The sequence below is a fragment of the Papio anubis genome, chromosome 9 (assembly GCF_008728515.1).
Source record: "Papio anubis isolate 15944 chromosome 9, Panubis1.0, whole genome shotgun sequence".
Classification (NCBI taxonomy): domain Eukaryota; kingdom Metazoa; phylum Chordata; class Mammalia; order Primates; family Cercopithecidae; genus Papio; species Papio anubis.
The window spans coordinates 79,609,822-79,624,501 of record NC_044984.1 but is presented as its reverse complement, the minus strand read 5'-3'; the positions used below and the strand labels follow the sequence as shown (position 1 = coordinate 79,624,501).

Genomic DNA, 14,680 nt, shown 5'->3' with positions numbered 1-14,680 from the left:
TCAAGGAACTCAATCCCTTGAGTAGGTTAGCTTGTTCAGGAAATCACTGTCTATATCAATATCCTTGTGAGGAAAGTATTTACAAATGGTTCTACCAATGTCTATACTTGGAAGCAGCTTCACTCAAATTTAAGAGGCATCAGCACAAGTGAAATCAACTATCAACAGAATGAAAGGCCAATACCTCTGTAGATCAAGTTTTCTTCCACTTACTAATACTAATAAATTGATATACCCAATAAGTACAGATTTCAGTGTAGGTAACTTGATTGTTATCTCTTCATATTTGAATTAAATTACTATTTCCCCTAACCATGTCTAATTTTATTTCAAAATATACCAAAAATTGTTGGAATTAACATTATCTGAGAGTACTATTGCCTTCCTATTTTGAAAACCATCACATAGCAGTTTTCCACCTGGAGATTATACAAATAACCTGAAGCCTATAGATTGGACAGGTATCAGGGTAGTTGATCCAATCCTGTTTCCCACTCACATTTCCCACTAACTTCTGGTCTCTCTCACCAAGCTACCTCAGTTCTATCTAATAATCCAGTCCTTGGTTTGTTCTACTATCTATTCCCTGGATACATTATTGTGATCTGTCTCTAGGTATTTATTTAGTCTGTGTTCTTCACTTAAAATGCTTTCATTAATTCATCCTTCAAGATCAGTTAAATAGAATCTGGAAACACCTGCTCCCTGTCCATTATTATTTGAAACCAATCCTTCCTATCTCCAAAACATTTTTAAAATCTCCTTTAGGATACTAAACTATAAGTTCCTTTCAGTGTTGTTTATTGGATCTAGGTCAATATTTTAAAAATAGTTTATGAAGGTAATAAAACAAAAAAGGTTTTTATTCTCAATAGAAGATACAATTGCACAGTTTAAACACTGAATAAGATTAAGAACAAAACAAAACACAGTGGTGGATATCTTTCTTTTTGTCTCCCTAAAAAGACAACTAGCCAATATTTCCCTTAAAGGGAAAGGGATGAAAAAGTAGCTACATACTTACAGATGTTAATAATCTAAAACCACCTTATTTTATGTATTTTAGTTTTCTTTAGGACATATAATTTTAGGTGCTAATACAGCTAAAATTTTATCCTGTAGGACAATGTCCTCATAATTCTATTTAATAAAAGGTATATGTTGAATATATTAAATAAAATAATATTATTAAATTACTTTACCAATTTATTTTACAGAGAATACAAGTCAGTCTAATCAATTATCTGGCATCCACCTTTGGACCCTGGTAGTAGAAACATTTTCTGGGTGTATTTTGGAGTATAGTGCATTGCGTAAAGAGTACTGGTGTTGACATTCCCACCTGTTTTCTAGAAATGTGTCTTCTACTTGCCCATGTGAAAAAATAAGTTAACATGCTATTAGAAATTTATACCTTTTACATTTCCAAAGATTCTACATACTTACAATGGAAGAGGCTTAAGACTGATGTATTTAAAACATTGAGTTCTACTTCTATTTCAGGACAAATCTAGAGGAATCAGTTCTCAAAGTTTTTTTTTTTTTTTTTAAATTTCCCATCATTTCATGGAAATATTTCCTAAATATGGTATGTCGAATTGATCCAATTTTAATCTGCTAGAGTATTTTTGGTTTAATTTTGGAATATTGTTCTGGAAAGGTTTACTGTGTCAAGTTGGTATTTGCTGAATGTTTATGAAAATCAAGATACTAGGCCAGGGGCTTCTCATTATACTTTGTCACTTGACCCTATGAGTTATACATCAGTCTGAACTTAATGGTAAGGAAACAGGCTCAGAAAGTTTGTCACTTGTTCAAGATGCCCATCAGAGCAAGGATTAGAACACAACACAATCAGATTACAAAAAAAAAAAAAAAGTTCCTTTTACTTTCTTCCATATGTCTCACACCAAAATATGTACTTAGCAGAACAAAATTGTTGTGCTGATTTCTTACTTTGTCTATGTATCACACTGAGTTATTCCAAGCACTGGTTTTATTTCGAAGTTAATAGAAAATCCATTGTTGGATCAAATCTGAATAATGTGGAGAAAGATGGGAGAGAGATTCACCCTTACCAAGTCTCCTTGTAATTTTCTACTGATACATGAACGTTGGTAGAGAACTCTTGAATCCAATAACTTTGAGAGAAAACCTCACATCCATATGAAAGTTTAAAGTATTAATTTAGCATTTATCATTTGATTTGTAGTATGTATTAACATTTACTAATAGCTACATACTTATATATGTTAATCTAAAATTACTTTATTTTTATGCATTTTTGTTTTCATTAAGACATGTAATTTTAGGGGCTAATATAGTTAAAATTTTCTCCTATAAGATAATGTCCTCTAATTCCATTAAATAAAAGGTATCTGTTGGATATATTAGATCAAATGAAATACAGTACTAAATTAATTTTACCAATTTATTTTTACATTTCTAATGTGACTTAAAAATGTAAAATTATATATGTGGCTCACATTATACTTATATTGTACAATGCTGAGCTAGATCAATCCCTTGGAGATCATAAAAATAGTTTGAAAGTTTCTATTATAGCATTTGTGGGAGAAAACTACATTTCAGACATATTTGTTTTAAAAAATAGTTTTATATTTACTCATCTGGTTATCACTGGCAGCTGCATTCAGGCCTCCATAAGGAAATTATGAATTTGAAGTGCTTTCTCACCTCTGCTCTTGCAATATAAATGTGGTTATAACAACATCTCCTAAAATGTAGGAATGTTATGCAGATTATATTCGTCACTAATGTCAAATACAACCATGAAATGTAAGGAGAACTTTTCCTGTTGCATTTTTAATTGAACTGGTTCACTTTTCTCAAGAGCTTGAAAGAATCTTCCTGTAGCACCTTGGCTTGCTGTTGCCTTACAGCAAAGACGACTAGCAAGTCAAGTAAGTTCTCACTCTAACCTCCCATTGCTACAGCAGACATCGGCAGTTGTGACACTCTTCCATGCTTCCTTATGCATTCTTCTGTATTGAAATCTAAGGAAACCTTCTGATCCTTTCCTACCGGTGGCTATTCCAGATCCATTAGAGAGGGCTCTCGAAACTTACTTGCTCCCTTGCCCTGAAGTGCTGACAGGGAGGTGAGTTACAGAGAAGTCACATGAAGCATTTCAGTTTAACTTTTGGTTTGGGTAAAATTCTGTTTCCCAGTAATGTAAATGATCTGCATATTTGAAAAGGAAGTGTGAGTGGTTATCAGGAAGTGCCACATAAAGCATAATCATATGATTCTTGGAAGTTATAAATGCATTATACTTGTTTTTGTCATTCAAATATATTCACTTATGAGACTGCTATTGGCTCTTATATTTTGTGTCTTTTAGATTAAAACTGGATTTATGATCCAACAGGATGTCAAATATAATATGGCTCTCATTACAAGAATCCATCCATATCACAGTACAAACTGTGCTATTTGAATAATTAAAAATTATATCTATGTAAAACCTGATATGAAATAGATTACAAGTCAGGTGCTAATCCTATTTCTTACAACAAGTATCCAAATAACATAAAAGACTTTATCCTGAGTTTGTAAGATGGTCTTTGATTAAAAAAAAATAAGTACAGGAAATGAAGGGTTAAATTCAATTATGCCACTTAAAAGTCTAGAACCACAATCGAGGTTTATTTCCACTTTTTATTTCATAATATTCACTATGTTTAGCAGAATCTAAGGTCTCTTGTTTTATAAACTAGGATTTGTGTGCCCTGTTTTGTGTCACCTCTGAGTCTCCTAATATCTTACCAATTATTTTCTGCATAAAACACCCTTTCTATATTATTTTACACAACAGCTTCAAGGTTAGGGTCGTCCAACAGAAATATGTTAACTGTACATATAATTTAAATTTTTAAATACTTACATTGAAAAAAATAAAAGAAACAAGATACTATTATTTTAATTAATATAACATTATTGGGCAATTCTATATTTTTATATGAAATCTCTGAAATCTGATATGAATTTGACACTTAGACTTTATCTCAGCTGAGATTAGCCATATTTTAAGTACATCCTAATCACAATTGTCTAGTGGCTAATGTGTTGCACAGCATAGACCTAGATTACAGTTCTTTCAGTGCTCACTAAGGGCCTTTCTCTGAATTTCACAATAATTAGAGCAAAAACAACTCCATCTAGGTAAGCAAAAACATCATGGCAGATAACAGATTTCATTGTATACTGAAAAGAACAATAGAATTACATCTCATATTAGTGACTACTTAGAAATTAGATTTGACAACTGCAATCCTGTAGACTCCTTAGGGGTCTTCTTCCTCTAAATTAAAATATATTAATTATAACTCACTTTAGTCTCCGTGCAGTCATAAAAGCCATAAATCCAGATGATGAATAATTAGTTACACAATAAATAATAATGAATACTTCTTTAAGGACATCACTATATTTCTCTTTCTTATAAAATTTATTACAGCTACTTTTATTATAGCATACTAGAGTAAAATATAATCAAAATATATCATAAATGTTTAACGTTATTTTTCTAAACTTCATATCAATATTACACAGATTTGGAGAAACATGAGAAAAAAATGAGAAAATTACTAATAAGGAGAAAAATCATGGAAATGACTAATTAAATAGCTAAACAGTACGCTCAGGAAATACAAGAACTAAAGCTTATTATATTACTGTTGCAAGGATTTAAAAGTAGACAAAGATTTCTTAAAAGCTGCTATTTATTGTTCATTTGAAATTCAAATTTCAGAAACCTTTTAATACCTACTATGCCTTACAAGATAGTCTTTCTAGTTGAAATGTGCTGTCCCTTGTTTTCCCCAAGAAAGAAAAACTCAACCTAATGTCCAAGAATGTTGGTGCATTCTCTCTTTTGCATCTAAGGTGCAGCAGTGCTCATAATAATGCTTTGCCTTTTGTTATATTATTCTTTTTTCTTCTTCTTCTTTTTTTTAAATAGGAGTGCTATCCCTCCAACTAATTTATGAATACAATAAGAAATTATAAGCCAGGCTGGTCAGGGTGGCTCACGCCTGTAATTCCAGCAATTTGGGAGGCCGAAGCGGGTGGACCACTTGAGGCCAGGAGTTCGAGACCAGCCTGGCCAACATGGTGAAACCGTGTCTCTACTGAAAATACAAAATATTAGCCAGCTGTGGTGGTGGGCACCTGTAATCCCAGCTACTAGGAAGGCTGAGGCACAAGTATCACTTGAACCAGAGAGGCGGAGGTTGCAGTGAGCCGAGATTCCACCACTGCACTCCAGCCTGGGCAAGAGAGCAAGGTTCCATCAAAAAAAAAAAAAAAAAAAAAAAAAAAAGAAGGAAGGAAGGAAAAAGGAAGAAAGGAGAAATTATGAGCCATATCTAGTAACGATTTGGAATGCTTCCCAAAACACCTAATAAGATCTCTTATATATACTATGTACACAAATACATTGTTGGTGGATTGGACCTTGGGACAGGGCTATCTGCATAAACCAATGTAGTTGATTTTCATCAAAATATTCTGAAATCACTCTGATGGTAGTTTCTTTTGCTGTGCAGAAGCTCTTTAGTTTAATGAGATCCCATTTGTCAATTTTGGCTTTTGCTGCCGTTGCTTTTGGTGTTTTAGACATGAAGTCTTTGCCCATGCCTATGTCCTGAATGGTACTACCTAGGTTTTCCTCTAGGATTTTTATGGTATTAGGTCTAACATTTAAGTCTCTAATCCATCTTGAATTAATTTTCGTATAAGGAGTAAGGAAAGGATCCAGTTTCAGCTTTCTACTTATGGCTAGCCAATTTTCCCAGCACCATTTATTAAATAGGGAATCCTTTCCCCATTTCTTGTTTTTCTCAGGTTTGTCAAAGATCAGATGGCTGTAGATGTGTGGTATTATTTCTGAGGACTCTGTTCTGTTCCATTGGTCTATATCTCTGTTTTGGTACCAGTACCATGCTGTTTTGGTTACTGTAGCCTTGTAGTATAGTTTGAAGTCAGGTAGCGTGATGCCTCCAGCTTTGTTCTTTTGACTTAGGATTGTCTTGGAGATGCGGGCTCTTTTTTGGTTCCATATGAACTTTAAAGCAGTTTTTTCCAATTCTGTGAAGAAACTCATTGGTAGCTTGATGGGGATGGCATTGAATCTATAAATTACCTTGGGCAGTATGGCCATTTTCACGATATTGATTCTTCCTATCCATGAGCATGGAATGTTCTTCCATTTGTTTGTGTCCTCTTTTATTTCACTGAGCAGTGGTTTGTAGTTCTCCTTGAAGAGGTCCTTTACATCCCTTGTAAGTTGGATTCCTAGGTATTTGATTCTCTTTGAAGCAATTGTGAATGGAAGTTCATTCATGATTTGGCTCTCTGTTTGTCTGTTACTGGTGTATAGCAAAGACTTGGAATCAACCCAAATGTCCATCAGTGACAGATTGGATTAAGAAAATGTGGCACATATACACCATGGAATACTATGCAGCCATAAAAAAGGATGAGTTTGTGTCCTTTGTAGGGACATGGATGCAGCTGGAATCCATCATTCTTAGCAAACTATCACAAGAACAGAAAACCAAACACCGCATGTTCTCACTCATAGGTGGGAACTGAACAATGAGATCACTTGGACTCGGGAAGGGGAACATCACACACTGGGGCCTATCATGGGGAGGGGGGAGGGGGGAGGGATTGCGTTGGGAGTTATACCTGATGTAAATGACGAGTTGATGGGTGCAGCACACCAACAAGGCACAAGTATACATATGTAACAAACCTGCATGTTATGCACATGTACCCTACAACTTACAGTATAATAATAATAAATAAATTAAAAAAAAAATATTCTGAAATCTCCAAACAACCCCACCTAGAACTTCTACTAAGCTTTTTGTGATTAGCTATTCATTTTGCTATTCTTACTAGCTAGAAGGCAGTGACGATAAGTGTTACCTCACTGGGATGGGGTACTTACAGAAAGGTGAGAATTAAATGTGGAAGGGGTCAGGGGTAGGATATAGAGCACAGGAGAGGACAAAAAGTCATTGTGAGAACATGCGGTGTTTGGTTTTCTGTTCCTGTGATAGTTTGCTAAGAATGATGGTTTCCAGCTGCATCCATGTCCCTACAAAGGACACAAACTCATCCTTTTTTATGGCTGCATAGTATTCCATGGTGTATATGTGCCACATTTTCTTAATCCAGTCTGTCACTGATGGACATTTGGGTTGATTCTAAGTCTTTGCTATTGTGAATAGTGCCGCAATAAACATACGTCATAGGTGGGAACTGAACAATGAGATCACTTGGACTCGGGAAGGGGAACATCAACACCGGGGCCTATCATGGGGAGGAGGGAGGGGGGAGGGATTGCATTGGGAGTTATACCTGATGTAAACGACGAGTTGATGGGTGCTGACGAGTTTATGGGTGCAGCACAGCAACATGGCACAAGTATACATATGTAACAAACCTGCACGTTATGCACATGTACCCTAGAACTTAAAGTACAATAATAAAAAAAAAAAGTCATTGTGTGTCACATGTTTGAATAGTAACATTGCCTAAGTCCATCACGGTCAGTCCAAAATTCAGTGCCAACTAAGTGAAGAGACAGGCTCATATTTTTACCTCCCTGAATCTTAAAAACAAATTATTAATTAAAATGTTGACTCAAGGAGACAGGAGAAAGAATATTTCTTGGTTTGATTTCTTTCATGCTTTATCCAATTTTTAAAATTTCAGTTTAACTTTTCTATTTCCATCAACACAAATAAAGTAGTGCTACAAAATGATAAGTTTGAGCATTGAAATAATTTTTTAAAGATAATAATGTCAAGGCTGAACACAATAAATAACAGTATAAAAAAACTTCCAATTTGACACCATAATTAGGAAAGTATTTTATTGACACATATATCAATCATTACCTGCAAATTTAGGAGCATCAGCACCATTCATCATCCTGAAAGTTAATATTATGAAACAATTACACAGGTTACAGAATAAGGAAACTATAAGTTATTTTGGGGATGAAACAGTTTAATCATAAGAATTTCAGTTCTCATGCCAGCTTTTCCACTTCATTGATTTCCGTATATAATCCATAAAACAACATCAATATCAGCTTTAATGTGGCTTGTCTCCTTCAGGGTTCGCAACAAGCTAAGATAAAATATTTTCCTTTATTACATTATGTTGGTTTGTGGGTGTTGTTAGTAAAAGGATGACAACAAGAGAATGTTCATAAAACAACTACACATGGAGTGGAAATTCTAGGACAACACATATGAATCTGCATCTTCTTTATTGATTGACAGCTCAAGTCTCATTAACTTTTCTATCTCAGTCAAGTTAAAAGATAGGTTTGCAATGCAATAGGGATCCAAAAGTAGATGGGGAATACAAATTAATACATGTATCTCCACATCTCTTCAATCATCTTTAGATGAAATATTTTAATAAAATATAGGGAAAACAAAAAGACACTAAAGTTCACTGGATGCTATTATTGAGCAACACAGCTATGGAAACTGAAAAACTATGAATTTAGCTTTATGAAAAAAGTCCCAGACTCAGGAGAGTAACAGATCTAAGAGAACTAAGTGTAAACACGGCATTTGGTACATTAAATTTACTGAGATATGGTAGAACATTAATCACACAATAGTAAGACTTTAATAAAATGGGTCTGTAATTTTAGAAAATAGGTGAATATTATGAAATGGTAATTTGAACTTTGAAAAAGTACTTTTAAATGACAATTTTAAAGTAACTTAATGAAAAATTAAAATGATAGAGTATTTCTTGAATTAGTATAATAACGTTAATGAACCAAAATTAGCGTCTACCTCTATAAATAAGGGTAATAAACATCTGACATTACAGATAAAATATCCAATTATCCAAATGATAATTACTTAAATTTCTATTCTAATTTAAATTGAATATACATTTTATCATTACTCTCTAATCTATTTAAGGTAATTTAAAATTAAAAAAATAAAGGCCTTTGTCACTGTTCATTTTCACTTATTCCATGTATTAATTTATCTTTGAAATACTCAATTACAATAATCTAATAGAACAAAGTTTATTAATATATTAATCATTATTGCTACATTAAACAGCATCAGTAAGAAAGTTACATTCTCTTTTATATGTATAGCAGTAACATTTGTTATTGGTAACAAAAGCTATCTTTAATACATGTGTCATAAAAATTAAAAGTAAAAAACCTGGATATGCAAATTTCATTACAGTATCTCAAGAATTTTCTGGAGGCCATTTTACATGAACACAGGAAGAAATGCAAAACTCCATTTTACAGATGAGAAAAAAGATAACTCTATTAGAAAACAAACTTGTTAAATATGTATAAAAACCAAATTAAATATAGTACTCTAAAACCTTGTATCCAATTGGTGACATGACTAGATATCCAGACTTCATGAAACAGTTTGCCACATGTTTTGAATGCTGAAGCCTTAAGGATTAGTTGAAAATGTTCGCCTTCTTTTTGCCACTTCCCCATCCACCACTGAGTTGTACAGGATTGTCTCGGAATGATATACGTTCTTTTTTAGAAGGTCTTGTATTTGTTATGATTGGCGATATTGGTATTCCCTTAACTGAACAACCTAGACAGTGATATTAAATGTACATTTTCACTTAATATGAACCAAATAAATTATATTTTAAAGTAAGAAATATATTTAAGTCAAAAACATGCATTTCAAAAGTCTACGATCTTGGAGTTTAACAGAAGTATCTTTGTTAAGCTTATTTTTGTTTGCAAAGTAATACCATATAATCAAGATTGGTATAAAATGTGTTTAGGTTAAATAGAGAGAGGGTACTAAAAGTATTAGATAGATATAATCGTTTCCTTCTATCTACAGATTCAAATATCGTTGGTATTTCGCAACTATAAAAAGATAAATCTTCTTAGTTTTAAGGTATTTATATTTGTTTATATTTCCATAGTTTAAATTTCTATAATATTTATATTATAATAAATAAAACATGTTAACATTTGTCTTATAAATAGTCCCATTGAATGAAGGTCTTTTTCAGAAAAAGGTGTTCTTGGTAAAATGGAAAGTATATTAGATCTAGAATATCAAGATATTCATGAGTTTTACTCTGGTTACATAAAATAGACCTTTGTGACTCTGGGCAGGTAACAGTCTTTCTGAGCATCAGTTTTATAAGTGAGAGAAATAATATGTGCACATCAGGATTATTGTGAAGACTGCCTTTCTGATTATGTTGTAAACGGTAGTAAGATCAGTGAGACTGCTTTGTACACAGGTGCTATAAAATGGAAGAAATTATTATTTTTAGATTAAAAAAACTTTGAGAGGTTAAAAACAGTCATAAGAATTGTTCGTGGATTAAGAATGTTTACTCAGTAAGACCCCAGGATGCCATATCATGAATACTATTAAAGAATTATGGCCGGGAGCAGTGGCTCACGCCTGTAATCCCAGCACTTTGGGAGACCAATGCTGGCGGATCAACTGAGGTCAGGAGTTCGAGACCAGCCTGAACAACATGGCGAAATCCTCTCTCTATCAAAAATACAAAATTAGCCGGGCGTGGTGGCGCATGCCTGTAATCCCAGCTAGTCGGGAGGCTGAGGCAGGGGAATCGCTTGAACCCGGGAGGCGGAGGGTCGCGGTGAGGCGAGATCGCGCCATTGCACTCCAGCCTGGGCAACAAGAGCCAAACTCCGTCTCAAAAATAAATAAATAAATACATACATACATAAAATAAACAAACACAAAATAATAAAAATTATGATCCTCTGCTTTAAATCCTGTTAGGATTAAGCAAGAGCACAGGGCTGTGTCTGTGGGGAAAGGGTTTGGAAAGCAGCAGAGTGAGGCATTCCAGGGTTTCCTCAGTACCGGCTTGAGGCAAAGGTTGAAGCTACATGATTCTCCATTTTGATGCTTTCGTGTTTAAAAGTAAGGTTACAGAGAGAGAGAGAGAAAAAAATAGAATGTTTTTTGAGATTAATACTTTTCCAACTAAAATTTTATATATTTGAAAAAGATACATCCAAATAAATAGAAGAGTCAACAAACATTAGGCCATTTGAGGAAATCGGTCTGTAATTTCATTTGATGCAACATGATGATGAATATTGATTGTAAACGTTCATTTTACGTTTAAAAGCTCTTTAAATACAGAATACTGAATTTTAGTTTTTAATCTTAAAATTATGATTAGGAAAACAAATTTAAAGGAGTTAATGAACCTCCATAAAGGGAATATATTTTACCTTTATTCCACCAAGAGAATAGTACTAAAAAGCAGGGATAAAGTTAAAAGCTAGCGATTTAGTACAGGACATGCAGGATACAATAGAGACTAATGCTCATGTCTACAGACACTAGTCTGTAACGGAGCTAGAGACAGAACATGGCTCAGGAATTCAGAGGCCTTCACGGTTGGCACTTGTGAAGGCAAATCTCAGTCGAGAGACTAACAATTAAGAGAGATGCCAACTGAAGTTGACTTCCACGTTAGCCAGATTCATTCTACGCCGAGCTACTCCCTATAAATCAGTCAGTAGTCCTTCAAGAAAGTGCAAGAACTCTTTCAAGCAACAGAAATATTACTAAGCATAGAAGCAAGTGTTTTTTAGACGATAAACTATTGGCTTAAAATGCATTAAGAAAGTGTCTTAAAAACTTATCCTCCTTCTACTTACTATTTATACATTGGAAACATATAACTTCATATTTTTTCCCAGATGACAGAATGGAATGTCTACTTTGGTCCATTTTAAAAAACAATAAAAGTAATAGTAAACCCTCATCTTGCCTCAGCAGTAAAAATTATTTGTAAATAAACTATTTCCTGGATACTGAATATGTATTTATGAGAACACATTAAATAGGGAGAATGCTGGGGTCATGGGTGGAGGTGGAGGGAGAAGGATGTCTGAGTAATGAACTAATGAAGTAACATTACAATTTTGACATATTTATTTAAGATAAAATAGAGCGATTAATAAAATAGTAAGCAGATTTTCACAAATGACTAATACACACATTTTGTTCCACTACAGTAAACTAAGTCAAGTGCCTTCCAAGCATTATTCAAAGTAATAAGTAGAAGTATTTTAAAATTTAATTCAACAACATCATTTCTTGTTAATAATATTTTTGAAACTATCTTAGTATAAAGATGTATTAAGGGCTTTCTTCATTTTATTTATTTTTTGATACAGTGTTTTGTAGTCACCCAGGCTGGAGTGCAGTTCATGATTTGAATCTCAGCTTACCGAAGCCTCCACCTGCTGGGCTCAAGTGATCCTCTCATCTCACCTCAGCCTTCCCAGAAGCTGGGACTAAAGGCATGTGAAGTGTTTTATTCTTAATATAAGCTTTTTCTTAAACCAACAATGAAAAGTAACATGTAAGGAGGGTAGTACTTTTTGTATAAAGTATTGAAACACATATAGATAATTTCATATGCTTCTAAAATAAAAATTTCAAAATGAAATAGACTGAATTGCATTAAAGCATAGCTTTTCTTTAGATCAAACCTTTATTCTTAACAATGTTTTTACATTTTAAGGGACTTTTCTATTGACAGAAATTTACCATATGGTACATTTTTCCCCCAATATTATTATGTTGTATTTGAAGCTGCTGATGAATCTTTAAATCTTTTTGTATTTATTCACAGTGTAAACCTATATTTTAAAAACAGTTTTTTAACTTTTCATTGCTTGGTATAATTCCTTAAACAAATAATAATTACAATTTAAAAAGCACATTGGATAATATTACAAGACAGCTTTATAGCAGTTTTGAAGTGGAATGAAAATGCTATAGAAAATGAGTCTTTAGCAAACACTTAAGTGAATATATAATGTTTTGTGAAAACAATATTTTAGGTGTGATTAAAAGCTTGAATTGTATTGTTCTGCTATGTGTAAATAAACAATTTGAGCAGTAATCTATATAGCTTATTCTCTCATTGCATTTAGTGAGAGTTTTTTGTTATCATATAAATTGCCAAATCACTAACTATATAGAGAATAAATTGAGGAGTAAAATAACACCTCTCTGAGAGAATCACATATTGGCATTCATTGCAAAGTCATTACTTTGTCCTATGATTACTCCAGAAATGAAAACACATTAAAAAGAAGCAATTTAATATGGTCAATGTATAATCATTCTAAAATTACTTACCCATATGAAAATAAAATAGCAAGAGACTCTTGCCTCAAAATATTGATATTGGAGCTAAACCTACTGATGGACTCCTAGAACAAAAATATTTATGACTAACAAATCTTTGACAATTGTTTTCCCTTTTCTGCAACATTATTGTTATAGATTTTATGTTACTTTAACAACACTCTGCTGCGTATTTGCAGGTGAGCATATAAATCAACTAATCAATTGCTTATACAAGTGCTGAAACTATGTATTGATGATTATGCTCTATTTTTCAAGAAGTCACTTCTTTGCTACACAATCTGTGTTCTGCTCAAGATTTGTTCTGGTCCTATAAAATTTTATTGTTAAATCCTTGGTTCTTTAACAAATGTCAAGGTCTATATATATGCTGTGTTTTGATAAGTAATTTAATATGTAAAATGCTTTGAATGACTCTCCTGGTACGTATAAAAAAACCGTTAAACAGGTCAAAATAGGAATTTCATGATATATAGTAATACGTCATTGAATTTTCATTGATATACCCAACATTATGTGTCTGGATATATAAATTATTTCAAAATCCTTTCCATATTTTATTACTTAACAGCAGATACAGCATAAGTAAAGCATGGAGAAAAAAATTAAACATTTTAATGAAAGTGACCAGAACCAATTTTTAACAGCAAAGCATTTATATCAATTTAAGTGCTGTGAATGAGTTACATTGGGCAAATTTGGGGTTGAGGTAGATATTACAATATTGAAATAACAGTTGGTTTGTAAGGTCATTGCTGTGTTCAAGTTTGAGTTATAATAATCATTTATAGTGAACCTGAGGTAGATAAAGTCTAACACTGAAAATAAAAAATAAATATTGAACAGGTTATTTATACCATATTTGGATTTCTTCAATGTAATATTGTGACTTTTCTTGTTTTTGAGATTGCTTTTTAGCTTTTTCAGTGAATAAAATTATTTTTGTACATCATAAAATATTAATAAAATTTATTTCTCAAAATCCCAATTGAACTGACACGTTTATTCTTCTTACTCATATAAATTTAAGTGACATATAAATAAGAAAATCAGTTACGTTTGGTACACCTGATAGTCACAAAAATATCCACCGTATTTGTTACTAGTATTATTACTGGTGTTAATAATCAAAATATTAAAAAAAAACATGTGAGTAACACATTTTTTTGTCTGTGTATATTTATTTTGAAAAAACAATGACTGTAAAAGCTAATACATATAACATTGGGTTGGGAATCTCATTTTGATAAATGCATAGTTTTTTTTAACTCATGTAAATACATGAGTTAAAAATACATGCCTGTTTATTTATCTTTTATAATATCTACCATGCATATTTTACATTTGAATCTTTGAGGCTGCCTTATAATATGCACTGTTTTCCCACGTTTTATTTTTAACAAACCAGTGTGTTGATTTTTTCTTAAAGATGCCATGTGATGTGTTTGCAA

At 32.7% G+C, this 14,680-nt stretch overlaps 1 protein-coding gene across 5 annotated transcripts in view; it reads right to left on the bottom strand.

Annotated features, from left to right (window-relative positions):
- Positions 1–14,680, bottom strand: part of LRRIQ1 (leucine rich repeats and IQ motif containing 1) — a 245,779-nt gene that overhangs the window by 9,455 nt on the left and 221,644 nt on the right. For 4 of the 5 annotated variants that reach the window (XM_021922650.2, XM_021922653.2, XM_021922654.2 and 1 more), the window contains exon 27: positions 7,896–9,644. The exons of the other annotated variant lie outside the window; for it this stretch is intronic. In XM_021922650.2, the coding sequence (XP_021778342.2) occupies positions 9,499–9,644 (146 nt within the window). In that variant the 3' untranslated portion in view covers positions 7,896–9,498. Of the gene's footprint in view, positions 1–7,895; positions 9,645–14,680 lie in introns of those variants that run through there. 5 annotated transcript variants of the gene reach the window in all.